At 40.6% G+C, this 16,644-nt stretch overlaps 1 protein-coding gene across 5 annotated transcripts in view; it reads left to right on the top strand.

Moving 5' to 3' along the window:
• Nucleotides 1-779: 779 nt before the first annotated feature.
• LOC143040263 (uncharacterized) overlaps nucleotides 780-16,644 on the top strand; it is a 30,108-nt gene continuing 14,243 nt past the window's right edge. Inside the window, exons 1-5 of one of the 5 annotated variants that reach the window (XM_076211037.1) lie at nucleotides 780-1,308; nucleotides 8,216-8,373; nucleotides 9,326-9,430; nucleotides 9,635-9,885; nucleotides 13,981-16,625. In XM_076211037.1, the coding sequence (XP_076067152.1) occupies nucleotides 8,251-8,373; nucleotides 9,326-9,430; nucleotides 9,635-9,885; nucleotides 13,981-14,485 (984 nt within the window). In that variant the 5' untranslated portion in view covers nucleotides 780-1,308; nucleotides 8,216-8,250 and the 3' untranslated portion in view covers nucleotides 14,486-16,625. Of the gene's footprint in view, nucleotides 1,309-2,075; nucleotides 2,386-5,439; nucleotides 5,892-8,215; nucleotides 8,374-9,325; nucleotides 9,431-9,634; nucleotides 9,886-13,980; nucleotides 16,627-16,644 lie in introns of those variants that run through there. The other 4 variants (XM_076211055.1, XM_076211046.1, XM_076211065.1 and 1 more) reach the window with 4 other exon arrangements.

The raw sequence follows: 16,644 nt of genomic DNA, 5'->3' as shown, positions 1-16,644 counted from the left end.
CTTCTTATATCTGTAAGGTAGACAGGTCGTCATCTTGCATAATTTATGTGGTCATAAATAGTCACTCATGGCAGCATTATAGCAAGTGGAAATTCCATCTACCACCCTTCATGGCCCTGATGAAGTCCAGCAAAATTCATACCATGTCCATATGTGCTACTTTTTTAGTAGCCAAGATAAGAGGGAGGGAGGAGGGTGGAGGGGAGTAGAATATATAGGAAATGAAATGGGTGGGAGTGGTTTCTATGCCTTTTTCTTTTTGGCTACCCCCCGTGTAAGGGGAAAAAGCCTTTGGTATATGTATACATATGTATATATGCTAACCATAGTTTGAAGCTCGGGTTGTCCGGCTGTGTCATACGTAAAAAATGTGTACATTTTTTGTTTAATTGTGAATTTCAACACTTTGAAATACTAAATTATCACTTGCAATAGATTGAATAATGCCATTTTAAGCTTTTTTAATTAAAGGGTGCCCTATCACAAAAAAAAAAAAAATCGGGCAAAAAAATAATTTTGAACTACAATGTCCTTGATAACCTTCAAAATGATCTTTGAATTCAAAATTTGAGATGGCATCAATCCTCATCTTTTTTACCTCTCTACACTGGAAAGAATCCACATAGATGCCTGCTACTAACATGTAATACACTAAATAAGAATACAGGACTTTTCTAGGTTCGGCTGGTCCACTATAAAATATATGCAGTTTTGTCGTCAGAAATGTAAGGAAACAAGTAAAGCCTCGTTGACACGGGGCTATTTAGCCGCTAGTGCAAGAAGTAAGTGTTAACACTAAGATAGTTTGGAGGCAAGTTTACTAACTTTCCGTTGGCATTGGTCAAGTTGCTAGTGTTAATGAGGCTTAAAGATTTGCTCTCCTCTAATGCTGTTCCTGAAAGTGTTGTAAAAAGAAAGCGGATCATATTCACTTCACACAAGGAAACTTCAATGTGTAAACAGTTCGATAGATCAATACCATGTTGCAAATGTATCTCATCTAAATTAATAGATGAGCAACAAATTATCTTACATTGGTTTTCATGTTTCTAATATTTTCATATACGTGGTATGTATGAGAAACTTAAAGGAATTTCAATAGAAATAGCTTAGTCTAGTGACTTTGTTAGCTGTTTTGCAATGGAGACATTTGGCAACATTGTTCAAGGTCATTTACACTGCTCGTCGCCCAGAGACAGTGCTTCGAATTCAACCATCACATAAAGATAAAGTTTGGGTAAGACACATTAACTGCCGAAGGACTTCTCCTAGCTGAATAAAATTGACTGACGCCAGGCAAGATAACAAGTAAGTCAGATCGCGAGCAGGACGTGTGTAAATTTTTTTCGCCTCCATCACGCCAGCACAACATTGCTTTATAACAATATTTAGAATTGTGAAAGGTGAGGGAGTGGATGTAGTTATGCATGGTGGAGTTCTACAGAGAAACCAAATTCACTTGTTTTTTTCATTCCACCAACTCACATACTTTACGTCGTACGTCAAACCGCGACTCAACAAGTGCTCGATATTACTTGTGAGCCTTGGTTGAAGATAAGTATCCTTTCAATGGGGAGGAGCTTACGCCTTACGGATCACCAAAGGAATTGTCACACCGGACTTAGACAGGGGTGACAATTCATCATTTGGCCTAACCTGGACTGACAATTTTTCAGTTTAACAAGTTGATGGCAATGAATAGCCTCAGTTTAAGTTAGGTTCAGTTAGGTTACATCCACATCTTCTATTCACTGTGGTCTGGGGTGACTGTTCTTTTGTGTTGTTGGTTGGGGTGACAAATCTACAGGTGGGCCATCCAGGGCGATTCTTCAGATGGATCTTCTGGGGTTCCAATTCTTGAGGTGAGCCCTTAACTGCGGCCGAAGTTGATCTTTGCTCCCCTGCGATCGGATAGCTTGAATAAGTGGCAGTCGCAGATGATCGTTTGTGTGTGTGTGTGTGTGTGTGTGTGTGTGTGTGAATTAAGAGCTTTATCATCTATCATCTTCATCATGATTATGTTTATATATTGTCACATTTGTTAACCTATCGGTTAATGTTTTATTTCTAATCATCCTCCGACGCGATGAGATAAAGCTACAAGTATATTAGTATAAGGCGACTTTTGGCAACTTTGACGGTGAATGTGAGCGGGCATGCAGCCGTGGATAAGGATTTTGGATCCTGTTGCAGTGTAGCGAGAAACAGCAATCCTTCTGTCTCAAGCAGAAGGAGGTGGTAGTCGTCTGTAGAGTTGGTTTTAGTTGCTTATGATACGAGTACGCGCTGTGGATCAGCTAACCCTCAACCTTCATAAAGGGAAAGGGTACTATCGCCTGAACTTCTATCACAGCTGAGTTGCCTAGTCAGACCCGGCTTGGACAGGTAACGCTCTTTTAGCCCTGAAAGCTGGACCAAACAAAGTAGTTCCCTAAACGAGGTAATGGGACCTTTCGCAGTGAGCAATTTGATACCAGACACCGCCAGATTTTGTAATTCTTGCCGGAAAATAAATACTTTTTGGGCAAGTTTTATAAGCTTACAGAGGTGTGTTGTTTTACATTATTGTGTCTGAAATGTAAGTCAATTAATTTCATGATTGCAAACGGCATATAGCATTGTTTCAGCCTCTATTTATAATTACAAATTATATTCGTAAAACAGCCTATAATTGTATCAAGCCAAGCAATTTGCTATTTTCTACCGCCTTCAATGGAGGTATACTGATATATACTTTCATTTGAATGCACCAAGCACTAGGCAAATCCATGTAATGTATCGAAAATATAATTTTGCATCGAAGACTTAATTTTTTCGGTACGATTAACACTTGTGTCTCTCTTACTTTTTTTTTAACCTGACGTGCACTCTGCCACGGCACATGTACTATTAATTATATTTGTTTGAAAATAGCTCCCAGCAGATCTAGGAGGCTATTCTTTACATAAAATGTCGTTCACTTCGTACGTCCGCCACCACTGTTGTTATTTTTTTTATCTCACTGATTATCTTCATATACAGGACGTGATAGTGATATCCATCATTTTTCAACACTCAGATAAAATGCACAAACCGAAATCAACATCCTCTTATTTTTACTGCTCATACTTACTTCAGTAAAAATAATTACCTATTTTTAGTTTTACCTTATAATTAGATTAATAAAGCCTTATCACACACCAGTAAGTAAAAATTATAACATTAAGAGTCATGTTCTTAATTTTAGATACATTCATGCAGCAATTTATTTTGTATCTTTTTTTTTCCATATCGGTTTCCAAATTAGCAAAGTCACCCCTTTGCCTCGTGAAATCCGAGACAATTGAAAATTCTAGCGCTAACAGGAATCTACGAGCCTGACTGCGAAAGGTCCCATTGACGCCCGAGGTGGTTAGAGTCACTATTGAGGCCATGCATTTGGAATGCAGAATTACAATCCAACTTGTTCAATGTGTGAAGATGCATATTGAGTTTACAATTGATATAACTTAAAATTAAACTGTAATGTTACATGTATAATACATTGAATGTTCAGTGTTCAAAATAAAGATAGGTGAGTAAATGAACTAAGCGATTAGATAAATACAAGTCTTATATTAGAATGTATTCAGAAAATTAATCTTAGCATAGTATAAAAAATATCATTTATGGATGTTAGACGTTTTTGTCACAAAAACCACGGTTACGAAAACTAAACTTTGAATGATATCTACGTTCGCAGAACTAAATGTATTATAGTTGATACAGACAACTAATACTATCACTTCATTTCTGATAAGTAACCTCGCCAAGTTTAAGCAACTTTTGCAAGACTAACTACACGTTGCCCTTCGGCGGGCACAAGCATAGATGACGTTTGAGGAATTTTCATTTATTGATTTTAACATTTGGTAGCTCATTTGGCGCTCGTTGAAATTATAATATTAGATGTCCTCACGCAAAGTTGATAAATGAGAAAGTGGGAGATAGGTGGAAGAGAAAGAATGGGAGTGATTGAAAGAGATAGAAGTATGGCGTGGGGAGGTAGACAGGAATAGGCGGGTGGGAAAGAAAAATATGGCAGGAGAGTGTGAGAGAAAGAGATAGATAGCAGGTGGATGGAAGAGAGAGAGGAGGAGGAATAGAGAAAAAGAAATATGGCGGAGTAGGAAAGAAAGAGAAATATGACGGGGAGGGATAGAGATATATGGCGGGCGGAGTAAGAGGGGGTTAGGGAGAGAGGAAGAGACGATTGGGGGTGGGAATAGAGATAGAGTGAGACATTTAGCAGGGGGAGAGAGGGAGGGGGTTAGAAAATGAGAGAAATATAGCGGGGGTGAGGGATAGGAAGACAGAAAGAGGGAGGAAGGGAGAAAGAGAAATATGGCGGGGGGAAGGGTAGAGATAGGGAGATGTGACATGGGAAGGGGAAAGAGAAATATGGCGGGGGTGAGGATAGAGAGACAGAGAGGGGGGAGATGTGGCGGGAGTAAGGAGAGAGATATGGATATGGCGGGGGGGGGTTAGATGGAGAGAAAGAATGAGACGGAGAGAGAGAGAGATGTCGGTGGAAAATAGAGCGGATTCTCTGCCTCATGACATCTGGATTTAGAAGAAACTTCCTATAGCTGTTCAGATCATGCACGGTCTCCAGACGTTGTGTTCAAGAACGTTATGAAAATATTTTAAAAGTTGTACAAGTCTTCAATTGACTATCATTAAATCAATACAGCAACTTAAACAATGTACAATTTCATCGTAATTTTCTTCAGAGTGCTCCATTATGTGAAATTACATGTGGAACACTTCCAAAAAATTAGGATGAAAATTGTACATTCCTGTAGTTATATTGATTGATAGTCGTTATGATAGCCACTGCAGGGACAAAGTTTAAGTTATGGCAACACGCTGCCACTGTTATAGTGCCCCCTAAGTGTACATATCATAACCCTATATAAAATAGTTAATCTTTATCAAATTATTATATATGTCTATTATCAATTATACAGTATGTTTTATATATTATATCTCATATGAGGACGACTGTTATATTGTTAAATATATTCATATATAGTTTTATTTGTATACGCTTTACAAAGCGTTTAACTATTCTCTATATATTATGTATGGAACTGGGTCTGCCCTACATCTATCATAACTCTCATTTCCTTCCATTTCATTCTTTCCTTTCACTAAACCCCCAAATCCCCCCCTCCCTCCCTCTCCCCCATCTTATCTATCCTGCCCTCTGACTAAAGCAGGCCCGAAAACAATTTAATGTTCCAGCTACTCCTTCCCATTATTTGGACCATACTCTACTTCCCTGGTGTGGTAAACAGCTTCATCAAGGCAATACATGCCTCGCGTACAAACTAAAATGAATTGTCTACTATTGTAAGACCAGTCCATTGCAAACTTTTGCAATATGACTTCTAAGGTTGTTTGGTCAGTTTTCCCCCTTCCCACAGTCCAGAGCTGAGAAAGTCACAGGTTTGAAAGTTTAATCGTACGAGGAAGGACAGGGGCAATGCCGCAAGTGAGGTAAAGGAAGAAAACAGTGTGCAGGATGGTGAATAGCTGCTTATAACGTGTCACCCAGGGGGACCCACGGCAGCGATCTGCAAGTGGCACGGTTCTACGGCCGTGATATTGTTTACCACAGGCTGACCTTGGACTAAGCTCAGACGTGCGGTGAAATACATGCGTGTTTTCAGTGCGTGAGCTTGGACACTCAACACATCCACAGACCGCCACAGAAAGGAGAAAAGAAGAGAGGCAGGAGAGATTGCTTGCATTTTATCATACATTTTATCAGTAACCCAATCGTCTGGCCTTCGAGGTGCAGCGACTCTTGTCAACGTTTACATTCATTGTGCGCTGTCGTTGCCCCAAAATAACTAGTAGCTTTCCTCGTAAGTAAAACTTAGTTGCTGTTTCAGTCTCTCATCAGAATCAGCCACAAACGCAACATCGTTTGTAGGTATTAATTGATTCACTTCTCATACCCTTCCATTTTCACCTACAACACTTACATTTACTTCTCATATACACACTGAACAACCATGACGATTTCACACACCGTTGATGCAACCCTACGTTCACTTCAAACCATTCACTTACAATTCTTGACCTCAATGGTCTATTAGTCAATACACACACACACACACACACACACACACACACACACACACACACACATATATATATATATATATATATATATATATATATATATATATATATATATATATACAATGTATTAGGCTGGTTGAAGTAAAATCTGATGGAGAGATAGTTTATTTTATTTAGCAGTTTTAGCAGTGAATTTGGGTGCCAATTTTATGTGACTCGTTTCTAAGGGAGAGAAAAGGGGATGGGGGCAGACGTCTCGGCGAGGGAGGTGATAACTTGTGTGTCCGAAGTCGTGTCCCCAGGAGATCTAGTTCTTCGTCTGTTCATCCCTCTTTATATACACGGTCAGGTCATGACCCGTGCTTCTAATTGGAATGAGGTCAAAATATGATGCGTGGGGAAGTCAGACACAAAACGTTCTCAGGTCGCTGTGTCACGAAGACAGAGGGTAGGGGGCTGGTATCGCACGTTTGTTCCTAAATGTAGCTTTTGTGGCCAGGCGAGGTGTGGGTTGAAGCATAATAGGCCGATGCTGGTACTGCACGTGCATTTATTCAAAAGGGCTTTGTGGTGTTTCACGTGGCAGATCCTAGCACTTGTTAGTCATCTTTGGGGTTCTAACAGGGTCTCTCTTAGACTGGTGAGATGCACGTGCGTTTCCTCAAAGAGTCTTTGTGAGGGTCATGCGGCCAGCCATGGCTCACACGGCTGGGCGGCATATAAGTCACAGGGCTGACTCCACGAGCGATTCCCTTGAGGGGACCTCGGAGGTCAAAATTCGTGAGACGAGGCAGCTCAACAAATGGTACAACCAAGCTCCAGACCGCCCCAGTCTAGGTGAAATCAAATTATTCTATGAATCTCACATGACTACAGAATATAAAACCGAAGAGAAAATCACCAAGCAAACCATTAAACGTCATATCAAACCTGCCAACCCCTTCGACCGTGTTGACTTTGTTATTTATTATAAAAACAAGAAAACTTCAAATCTCCTGCTCAAGAACAACCCTTTCCACACTCCTTCTATGTTACAACGCAGTCATCTCGTGTATGGATACTCTTTTAAACAAGGGAACTGTGAGTCCCTTCTTTCCTCATACATAGGATACTGCAATACTAAACTTTCAAGAAGAATCAGCCTACATTTGCAGAACGGCAGACCAGAGACACACACAGAATTTCACCACAACATTATTCTCACCAGACAAGCCATTGTTGAAAACACCAAAATCACAGGACAAGCACAAGATACAAGAAGACTGTAGATTCTTGTAGCCCTCTTCATCCGAGAAAATGCCTTCAATGAATCTTCAAATACAAGATTTCATTGTCATCCCGTCTGCTCGCCGAGATTTGTTCTACTCCAAGCCTTCTACGCGACTATTGACCTCACCTGACAGGCACCTCGATCGACGTTCCTAATTGGAAGGCGCTCGTACGGCTACCTAGGTATCTCATTGGTTCCACCCACTATCCTCTTCCCTATTGGTTAGCTATTTATTTCCTATTCTCACCTCATGTTAGTATACAAGACCATGTATTTCGACCATTACCATTGCTTTTGAAGATGTATACAGTGTACGAAACGTCAAACCCTACTAAAATCCATTCTACCTCTTTCTGAGTTTGAATTATGTCCATCGGATCAACGATAGCGACCTTACCTACAGAAGCCAAGTCTATAGTTAGATGTCTTAAAAATATACACAAGAAGATGATCAATCCATCAACTGCTCTTTTCTTCAATGAAATATGTCTACAGGAAAACCTGCTGCCGAAATATACAAACACACGCGCGCACACACACACACACACACACACACACACATATATATATATATATATAATATATATATATATATATATACATATATATATATATATATATATATCATTCAACTTCTCCCTATTCTCAATATTTGCAATACTCTCCACAACGTTTATCTAAGATCCCTGGCATATGCTTTCTCTAAGTCTATGTACGCCCAAAATACATCCACACCTTTCGTTAAATACTTCCCAATCATGTGTTTTACCACAAATACTTGGTCCAGAAAGCATTTTCCTCTCCTAATTCCACCCTATTATTCCCCAAATACAGAGGGTGTTACACCTTAAGGAAGAAGGTTAGGAGACATGGAGGGAGACATTGAGAAACAGGTTGCTGTAGGCGAAGAACCCCTCCGGAGGATCGAGAGCAAGGAGGAGTTGAAAGAGGTCCTGTCGGTCTTGAAGAACTACCTGCCAGTTTCTGCGCCTGTAAGTCAAGGTTTATTCATGTTGATTGTTATGTGAAGGTGAATGCGAGTACCAGTAGATCTGATTCACACATAACCCTTTCAGCACCAGAGGATTTAATTCAACACAGAAAGTGGCACTGTAATTACTTTGAGTAGAAGGAGGGTCAATTAATTTACCTGTTATCCTATACTTACTTTGTCTCCCCTTGGTGTAAAGTTATGCCCATTATGCAGACTAGCACCTGCTCCTGATTGTTGGAATTTCATTTTCTAATATAGTGTGAGTGCGAACCATCTGTTCTAACAACATAGATATTTTGCTTTAGGATCTCTGAGCGCCCATAGTAGATGTAACAAAGGTACCATGGATAAATGTATAAAACCCAGAATTACAGATTAGAAATGACTTACAGATTAACAAGGTTTTCAGCTATTATTTCTAAAGAATTATGGTGATATTGCACATCCTCAATTTCGGTCCATTATACAATCTCTATTCCTCATAAAACGTTTTGACTGCCCTCAACAGACTTACCTTTATCTCATGCCTTCTCAAAACGCTCCACAACGCATGTCTGTCAACTTTGTCATACACCTTCTCTAAGTCCATGAAAGCCCAAAAGACATCCTTAGATTTTTCCTGTACCATAATTGACATGTTCTACTAAATAAAGACTACTTGTATGACTAAGAGCTCTACATTTCTCTCTATTGTTAGGAAAGGAAAAAGATGCATTTACCTATTTATAATATACAAAAAAAAAAAAACTACGTTTGTTACGTCCTATCTCATTTTTTCGTAGATAAACCTATCTGTGGAATTATTTTTGTTTTTGGATTGAAATAAGAAATAAAAATAAAAATTGGGGGGTGGGGGTGGGGCTATTTTATGAGTGTACGCAACTGTATGGAATTTGTTTTTCCATATAAATTGTGTTGCCGATTGACAGGTATCCTCCTGATGTTGCCAGGTATACAATGGAGTCCAGTTGGTGCTTTCCGGGGGAAAGGAACACAAAATATTCATCCCTAAAGATCGGGGTCACGAAAGCAAGGTCTTCATTATTTCAGCTGAGGTGAAGTCAAATGGCACTTATGTTTTTCGTTCCTTGTTACCTAGTTTGTCAGATTCTGTCCACTAGGAAATATAAAGAAGCTAAGGCTTCCACAGTTAGTATTTTCTGTTATCAGCAAGCAATTTTATTCAACTAAGGGAAATACCGTGTCATATAAAGATTAGTTCCAAAGAGGCGCATCTTTACAAATGTTTGTGTTGGCAGGTTCCCCGTTACTTTACTTTCTTCTGTGAGCAAGAGAATTCATGGTTTTTGAAGAAGGTTCTGAGTGAGACTCGAGAACTAGACTTCGACGGTAGACAGTTTAGGGCGAGCTTTGTTCCCGAATGGGCTGTTGAGATTGTCAAGGACTCGCTAAGGTGTCGCTCCTTTGGGCCGCGAACACCAGAGTTCGATTGCATGGGTCGTCTCTTCTACTTCGACTTGGAGACAGTGGCGGCATCATCGAAGAACAGGTGGGAGTCACTCTTTTTTATACTCAATGCCAGTCATCTTCATATATGATACAATATTTGGAACATACTGTATTATTTATAATAGACTTATATAATGATTTGATAAAGATTAATAATTTTATGTACAGTTGAAGTTATGTACACTTAGGGGACACTGCAGCAGTTGTGGCGTGTTGCCACATTACTCCCCCCCCCCCCCGAGTGACTGGTGAAATAAGCCAGTCATGGATGTCCGGGAATGGAAGTGCAGTTGACGGGAGTGTCCGTGGGTGGTGTTTGCCTGGGAACCACGTCCGCTGAGGGAGGGACAGGCTGGACCATGATGACAGAGGCGTCGGCAGCGGCTGGGGGGTGGTCGACGATGGGTGCAGCGGCAGGCGGAGGCTGCGGCGCCGGCGGTGGGTGCGGCGGCAGGTTGGTGCTGCGGCGCGAAGTGGGAGGCTGGTGCTGCGGCGCTGGCGGTGGGTGCGGCGGCAGGCTGGTGCTGCGGCGCCGGCGGTGGATGCGGCGGCAGGCTGGTGCTGCTGCGCCGGCGGTGTGTGCGGCGCCGGCGGTGGTGGGTGCGGCGGCAGACTGGTGCTGCGGAAGGCTGGTACTGCGGCGGCTGGACAGGGGCGGTCTTTGGCGGCTGCGGCGGAGGTAACTGCGGTAGAGGTGACTGAGGCGGCGGTGGCTGGGCAGGAGCTGTCCTCGGCGGCTGCTGCGGCGGCTAGGTTGGGTCGGTCCTCGACGGTGGCGGCAGCACTGGTATTCTAGCACTACAGGGGTATTAATGAATTAGATTGGTTACCTCATCTTTATAGACGAGGGTTAGGGTTCTACTTGTAGGAAGAAGTCATTTAATCATTGATATTAATCGGGGCTTATATTTAGTTAGAGGGCAGGATAGATAAGATGGGGGAGAGGGAGGGAGGGGGATTTGGGGGTTTAGTGGAAGGAAAGAATGAAATGGAAGGAAGTGAGAGTTATGATAGATGTGGGGCAGACCCACTTGCTTGGTTAGTTTATAGTGTTTTGGACTCTTTTGTTTCGCCCGTCCTCCATTAGATACATAATACATAGAGAATAGATACAAGCTTTGAACAGAGTATGCAAATAAAACTATACATATATAAATCTAACAATACAACAGTCATTTTCATATAAAATATAACATTTTAAACATACACTATATTATTTATAAAAGACATACATAATGATTTGATAAAGATTAAAAAATTTATGTACAGTTGAAGCTATGTACACTTAGGGGACACTGCAGCAGTTGTGGCGTGTTGCCACATGTGTAAACAAACACACTATTGCCACATGTACTCTTGTCACTTACCACTGTCCAACCAGTGTACCAGTTATAAGTGCTGGCGATAGTACCTCATCTTGTTATGTGAGCTGCTTCAGTTGTACTAATCTCCTGAACCGTGGTTTTACCTCATTGGGCAAGGTGGCTGCTATCATCTATGTACAACACCATGTGACATATGCCTAATTGTAACATACAGGAAAGCAGCAACGTTTTTGAGATACCGTTTCGTTTTCCCAAACTACCACATCTAGTTCTGAATTTATTGAAAGTTTATCATGAACTGTATCCTCTTCTAAGCTATGCCAGGCATGTGGTCTTTACAAAGGATTACAAAGGATTACAAAGGCAAAGCATGCCGACAGGAGACCCTTTGATCCATATCTAGGTCGGATGCAAAAAAAAAAAAAAAAAAAATCATATTAATAATAAATTAAAACTATAACAATGTAAATAACAATTAAAATACATAAATAAATGCATTGGTATAGTTGAATAACAAACAAACAGGTAAATAGTAAATGATAATAAATTGACATATAACTAATAATAAATGAAAATCAGACAGACAAATGATAACAAAACAAAAACAAATAATATAACATAAATTATAATAATTACAGCATCTTACTTAGGTATTTATCTAAATGATTCTTAAAGCTTCGAACTGAACTACATTGCACTACCTGTGCAGGAAGTTTATTCCATTCATTAACTACACGGTTGGCAAAGTTGTTTCTACCTACTTCCAAATTGAATCTATTTCCGGACAGTTTGAGACCATTGCTTCTTGTCTGATTCTCATTCAATGTGAAAATGTTGTCACTTTTGATGTTGTCAATTCCCTTTAAAATCTTAAAGACCTGTATCAAGTCACCTCTGAGTCTACGCTTTTTTAGGGAAAACAGATTCATGTGCTTAAGTCGATTTTCGTATGATTTATTTTTGATATTTGGAATCAGTTTTGTGGCTCGCCGTTGTACTTTTTCCAGTCTGTCAATGTCTTTAATGAGATTCGGTGACCATACGGAAACAGCATATTCCAAATGTGGACGAACTAACGATTTATATAGCTTGTTAATGAGTGATGGACTTTTGAAATCAAAAGATCGCGCAATCAATCCCAGAATCTTATTTGCTTTCTCAGAGGCTGAAATACACTGCTTGGATGATTTGAGGTCGTTACTGATAATTACGCCGAGATCTTTTTCACTATCCACTTTTGTTAACGAATTTCCAAATAACTTGTAATCGTACTTGCTGTTATTTTTACCTATGTGCATTACCTTGCATTTACTTGTGTTAAATTTCATTAGCCACTTTTCAGACCATTGCTGTAATTTATCTAAATCTTCTTGAATATCTAATTGGTTTGAGTGATCATTTGCCACTCCGCACAGTTTTGTATCATCAGCAAATTTGGAAACAGTAGATTTTAGTCCATGGTCTTCAGTTTGTTCCCATTGTCTCGTGACACCTTACCTTCCCATAAGGAGAAATCTTGTCAGTTTTATCTACTTCCTTTAATGATATGAATAATTATACCACCAAATCGCCCGATTCTCTTATTTTTCGATAACAGCAAGTCCACTGGTTAAATATTGTTTAATAAGTTTCATTTGCAAGGTTGGGTATCAATTTGGTCTTTGATTTTTGTATTATTATCGCATTGTATGATTATTTTAATCACTACATCCGTGTAGTAAAAACCTACTTTTACATTCATTAATAGAATGTCTTACACAGGGTTTTGCTTACATGTTCGTGGGGTCATCAGCTATCCATAACCAACACTCTTAGATCCCTCTCTTTTTGTTTTTGATATTGACTTGTTTTCCAAAGGAATGTCTCTATGGCAGCTTCTGTTACCTGTATAACGGGCCGCTACGGAAGTAAGAAAGACTAGATAGTTATTTATTGTGTGAACTAGAACTACCTGATATGCGGCCCGTAGATGAGCCACCTACGGTGAACAGGTATATCGGGTTGGGTCAGGTCAGTCAGTGACGATGGCATCGGCGACTCCCAAAGGAGAATGTAGAAGATAAAGAGGTTAAATTGTCCCATGCACGTGGGGTGCAGTGAGGTGAGGTTGGAATATATACACCTGTCTCATAATTTCTTCCTTGGTTTCGTCGACATTATTCTAGTGTTTCATAGTCTCACGATAACCTTCTCTATATACTTAAGTTCTTTTAAACACCCTAGACTACAAATTTTGATGGTTCTCTAGAACAAACCTATCATTATTCTTGATTTGGTTCTCTCCTTGTAAGCCAACAAGTCAAAAATCAACACCAAAAAAATCGCAAATATCTGTTGTGGGTAAAGGTTATGAGTATAACATTTGTTTCACATAAATTATCATATTTGGATACGGTTGATTTTATGTTAATGTTTTTTCAAAGGTGTCATGAGATAAATAGAAACTTGTTATTCTAATACTAATAGGTTCTTTGTAAAACACAAAGGACTGGTTTTAACTCGAATCCAAGCCAACATAACGTGATACCACTGCACTGGAAACAGAAAGACTAGCTTTGAAATGTGTAAATTGGAGAAGTAAACAAATTTTAGGGGTAGAGAGCTTCAGATAATGATAGTTGAAGTTAAGAGAAAAGAACAAGAGCAGAATGCTCTGACATGGTCCACATAATTCTTCAGTCAGTGTTCTTGTGGCTGTCTAGATCCACGAGAATTCTTTATCCATCTCCATCTTCCACCATTTGTTAGTCTCAAGTAGCGTAGATTAATGAATTCACAAGTCAACTTATTGTAAAATTTCCTTTTATCAGCTCGAGCGACGGTGTTGTCCTACATCTGGGTGAGGCAGGGATTGAAAAATGTTACAAAACTTGGTTCCGTCGGCATTTGGTGTCCCTGGAGGAGTTCCGCTTGTTGTCTTCCCAGTACCCAAGACTCGGCTTTTATCTGCACGACCACGCAGTTCCTTCACCAGACCAAGGAGATGGCAATTTGAAGTGTGCTCGTCACCTTGACTTGGACCACGGAGCTACCCTTGATATTCCCGTAGGACCAGATGACCAGGTTCCCGTAAGCTGGACAGCGACGAGGCCTGAAGGCATGTTAGGTATCCTGCAGACGGAAGAAGAGTACCAAAGAAGAGGCTATGGCTCTCTCGTATTCATGACACTAGCCAGACTTCTGATGGCCAGAGACCTCTTTCCTTTCTTCACCATCGATATGGGAAACGAGAGGATGTCGAGTTTCGCGAGTAAATTTCAAAGCGTGGAGAGTCACAAGGTCGTCTTTCTGAACGCCTTTCCTCGCACTGAATAATGTTAACAATATCCATTTGATCTTAAAGTGAGAGTAACAATATTGTAGTTGTGTATGTGCTGACCAATTGGCGAAATGGTTTCGCCACCATGTAAAGATAAGGTTATCACTTATATAAACTCTGAAGGCCCCATAATCAATTCAATACACATTTAGGTTAGAGATGAAGATTTTATTAACAAAACCCTGACAATAGTGTACTGACCTCAACAGTTCTTCTCGTGTTGTTCCCAGTCGAATTCAACCAGAATGACAACTATTGTCATCAACACAAAGTCCACGATAGGTGGAATAATGTCAATGAAACTCCTAAATAAATAGCCCCTGATGTTACTTGAGAACATGTTTGGTGGACGTTTTCCCAGAATATCATAACACAAGGGCAAATTGGGAGGCCGTCATTAGTTATAAGATAGTCATGGCTAACACGAGATTTTTTTAAGTGTATCGGTTAGGCTGCTGGTAGGAAGAAGGCCATTGGCATAAAGTTTGATAATCTTCAAGTGGTTTACTGGGTGATCGTCGCAGCACTTTTGCCACACGTTCTGTGGTGCTGACCTGAAGGTAGGTGAAGTGGAAGTCTCTGGAAGCATCCAAAGAGATGGATGCTGCATCCAAGGTTGCCTTGTAGGTTCAATCGTTTCCAAGAAGAATGAAATGTATAAGTATACATAGCTAGCACAGTGGTAGTGTGCTGCCCTCGTAATCACGGGGATCGGCAGATACAGCCTTGCCTGGGTCCATGAGCTTAAGCTGTTTACTGGAGAAGTTGCAGACGTTGTTGGGCACCAATGTGGGGAGTTGAGACTCGTCAGCTGACGGTCGGGGGTCCACCGTGGTGTCTGTTCGAACCCTCGCCGCGGCGCAGAGGTTAGGAAAGGCTTCATCCACTCTGAATAATTCTCAGGACCTGAGGTGACCTGGGGATCAATGTGTATGTGACATATGAATTTGCTCCGGATAATAATAATAATGATGATAATGATAAAAACATGATACAAGATGTCTGAGAGATTATGTGGTTATCAATGAAACGTTGGTGAGATATAATGGATGTGTGTTGAGAGGAGCAGGAGGTGGTATATAAGACCATTATCTTCTACTGGTCGAAAGTGAAAGTAACGAAGAGAAAGAAGCATAGCCTTAAAAGGGGGAAAGGAATAAGGTAACGAATATTTGGGAACTCATGAAAATGAGGTGGAAAGCTAACATTAAAGACGGATGGGGGAGAAATGGGATGAAGGAAAGGTGTTGTATCCCACCCACTCCCTTGGGTCAGAAGCAGTGTTGCAAGGCACAGCACATCCACAGTAAGGCCGCCTCATTAAATCGGCGACCCTCTCTCTCCGTCTCCTTATGTAGAAATGGAGAAGACGGGGAGAAATCCCTTCGGGCTGCGTCAATTTATTTCCCACACATACGCCCCCACTCACTCAATTTCATGCATCACAGCATCGTTCATACACACCAATTCTCCATTCACCCCTATCTTCTGTCCTCTCCCGTCCTTCCTCAACAAACACCCCCATCTTTCCCAATGCCCCTTTCACTCCATCCATCCATCTCATCCTCGGTCGCCACCCCCCACGTTCACTCCCTCCACCTCTTTTACTAATCTTTCTTCACTCATTCTTTCCATGTATCCAAACCATCCTAATACTCTTTCATAAACCCTATCTCCCAGCTACCTTTCCACTCTCGTTCTCTTCCTCGCCTCCTCATTTCTAACTCTATCCAGCCTTGTAGCCCCTATCATACTTCTCAGACACCTCGTCTCAAACACAGTCAAACTCATTTTGTCTTCACCTCTTATGCTACATGTTTCTACCTCATACAATGATGTCGGCACAATCACTCTTCCATACAATCTCCTCTTAGCATCCATTCCCAAATATCTATTTCTCATTACACTTTTTAATTCCCCAAGGCATTTACTTGCTTCTCTCAATCTACATTGTACCTTCACCTCCACTCTTCCTTTCCCTTTTAATATGAGACCAGATTTTGAACATGGGTGGGTTACTAGTTAGAATGCAAGAGATAACTGAATATTGCGATGCCACTGCACTGGAAACGTCCAAAGGCTAGCCTTGAAAGGTTGTATGGGAAACAGATGAATTGATGAACATTTAAATGAAACGCGATATCTCCTTTTCACA

The sequence above is a fragment of the Oratosquilla oratoria genome, chromosome 2 (assembly GCF_046742065.1).
Source record: "Oratosquilla oratoria isolate Oo_2021 chromosome 2, ASM4674206v1, whole genome shotgun sequence".
Lineage (NCBI taxonomy): Eukaryota > Metazoa > Arthropoda > Malacostraca > Stomatopoda > Squillidae > Oratosquilla > Oratosquilla oratoria.
The sequence above is the reverse complement of the archived record's forward strand: the minus strand, read 5'-3'. Positions and strand labels throughout refer to the sequence as shown.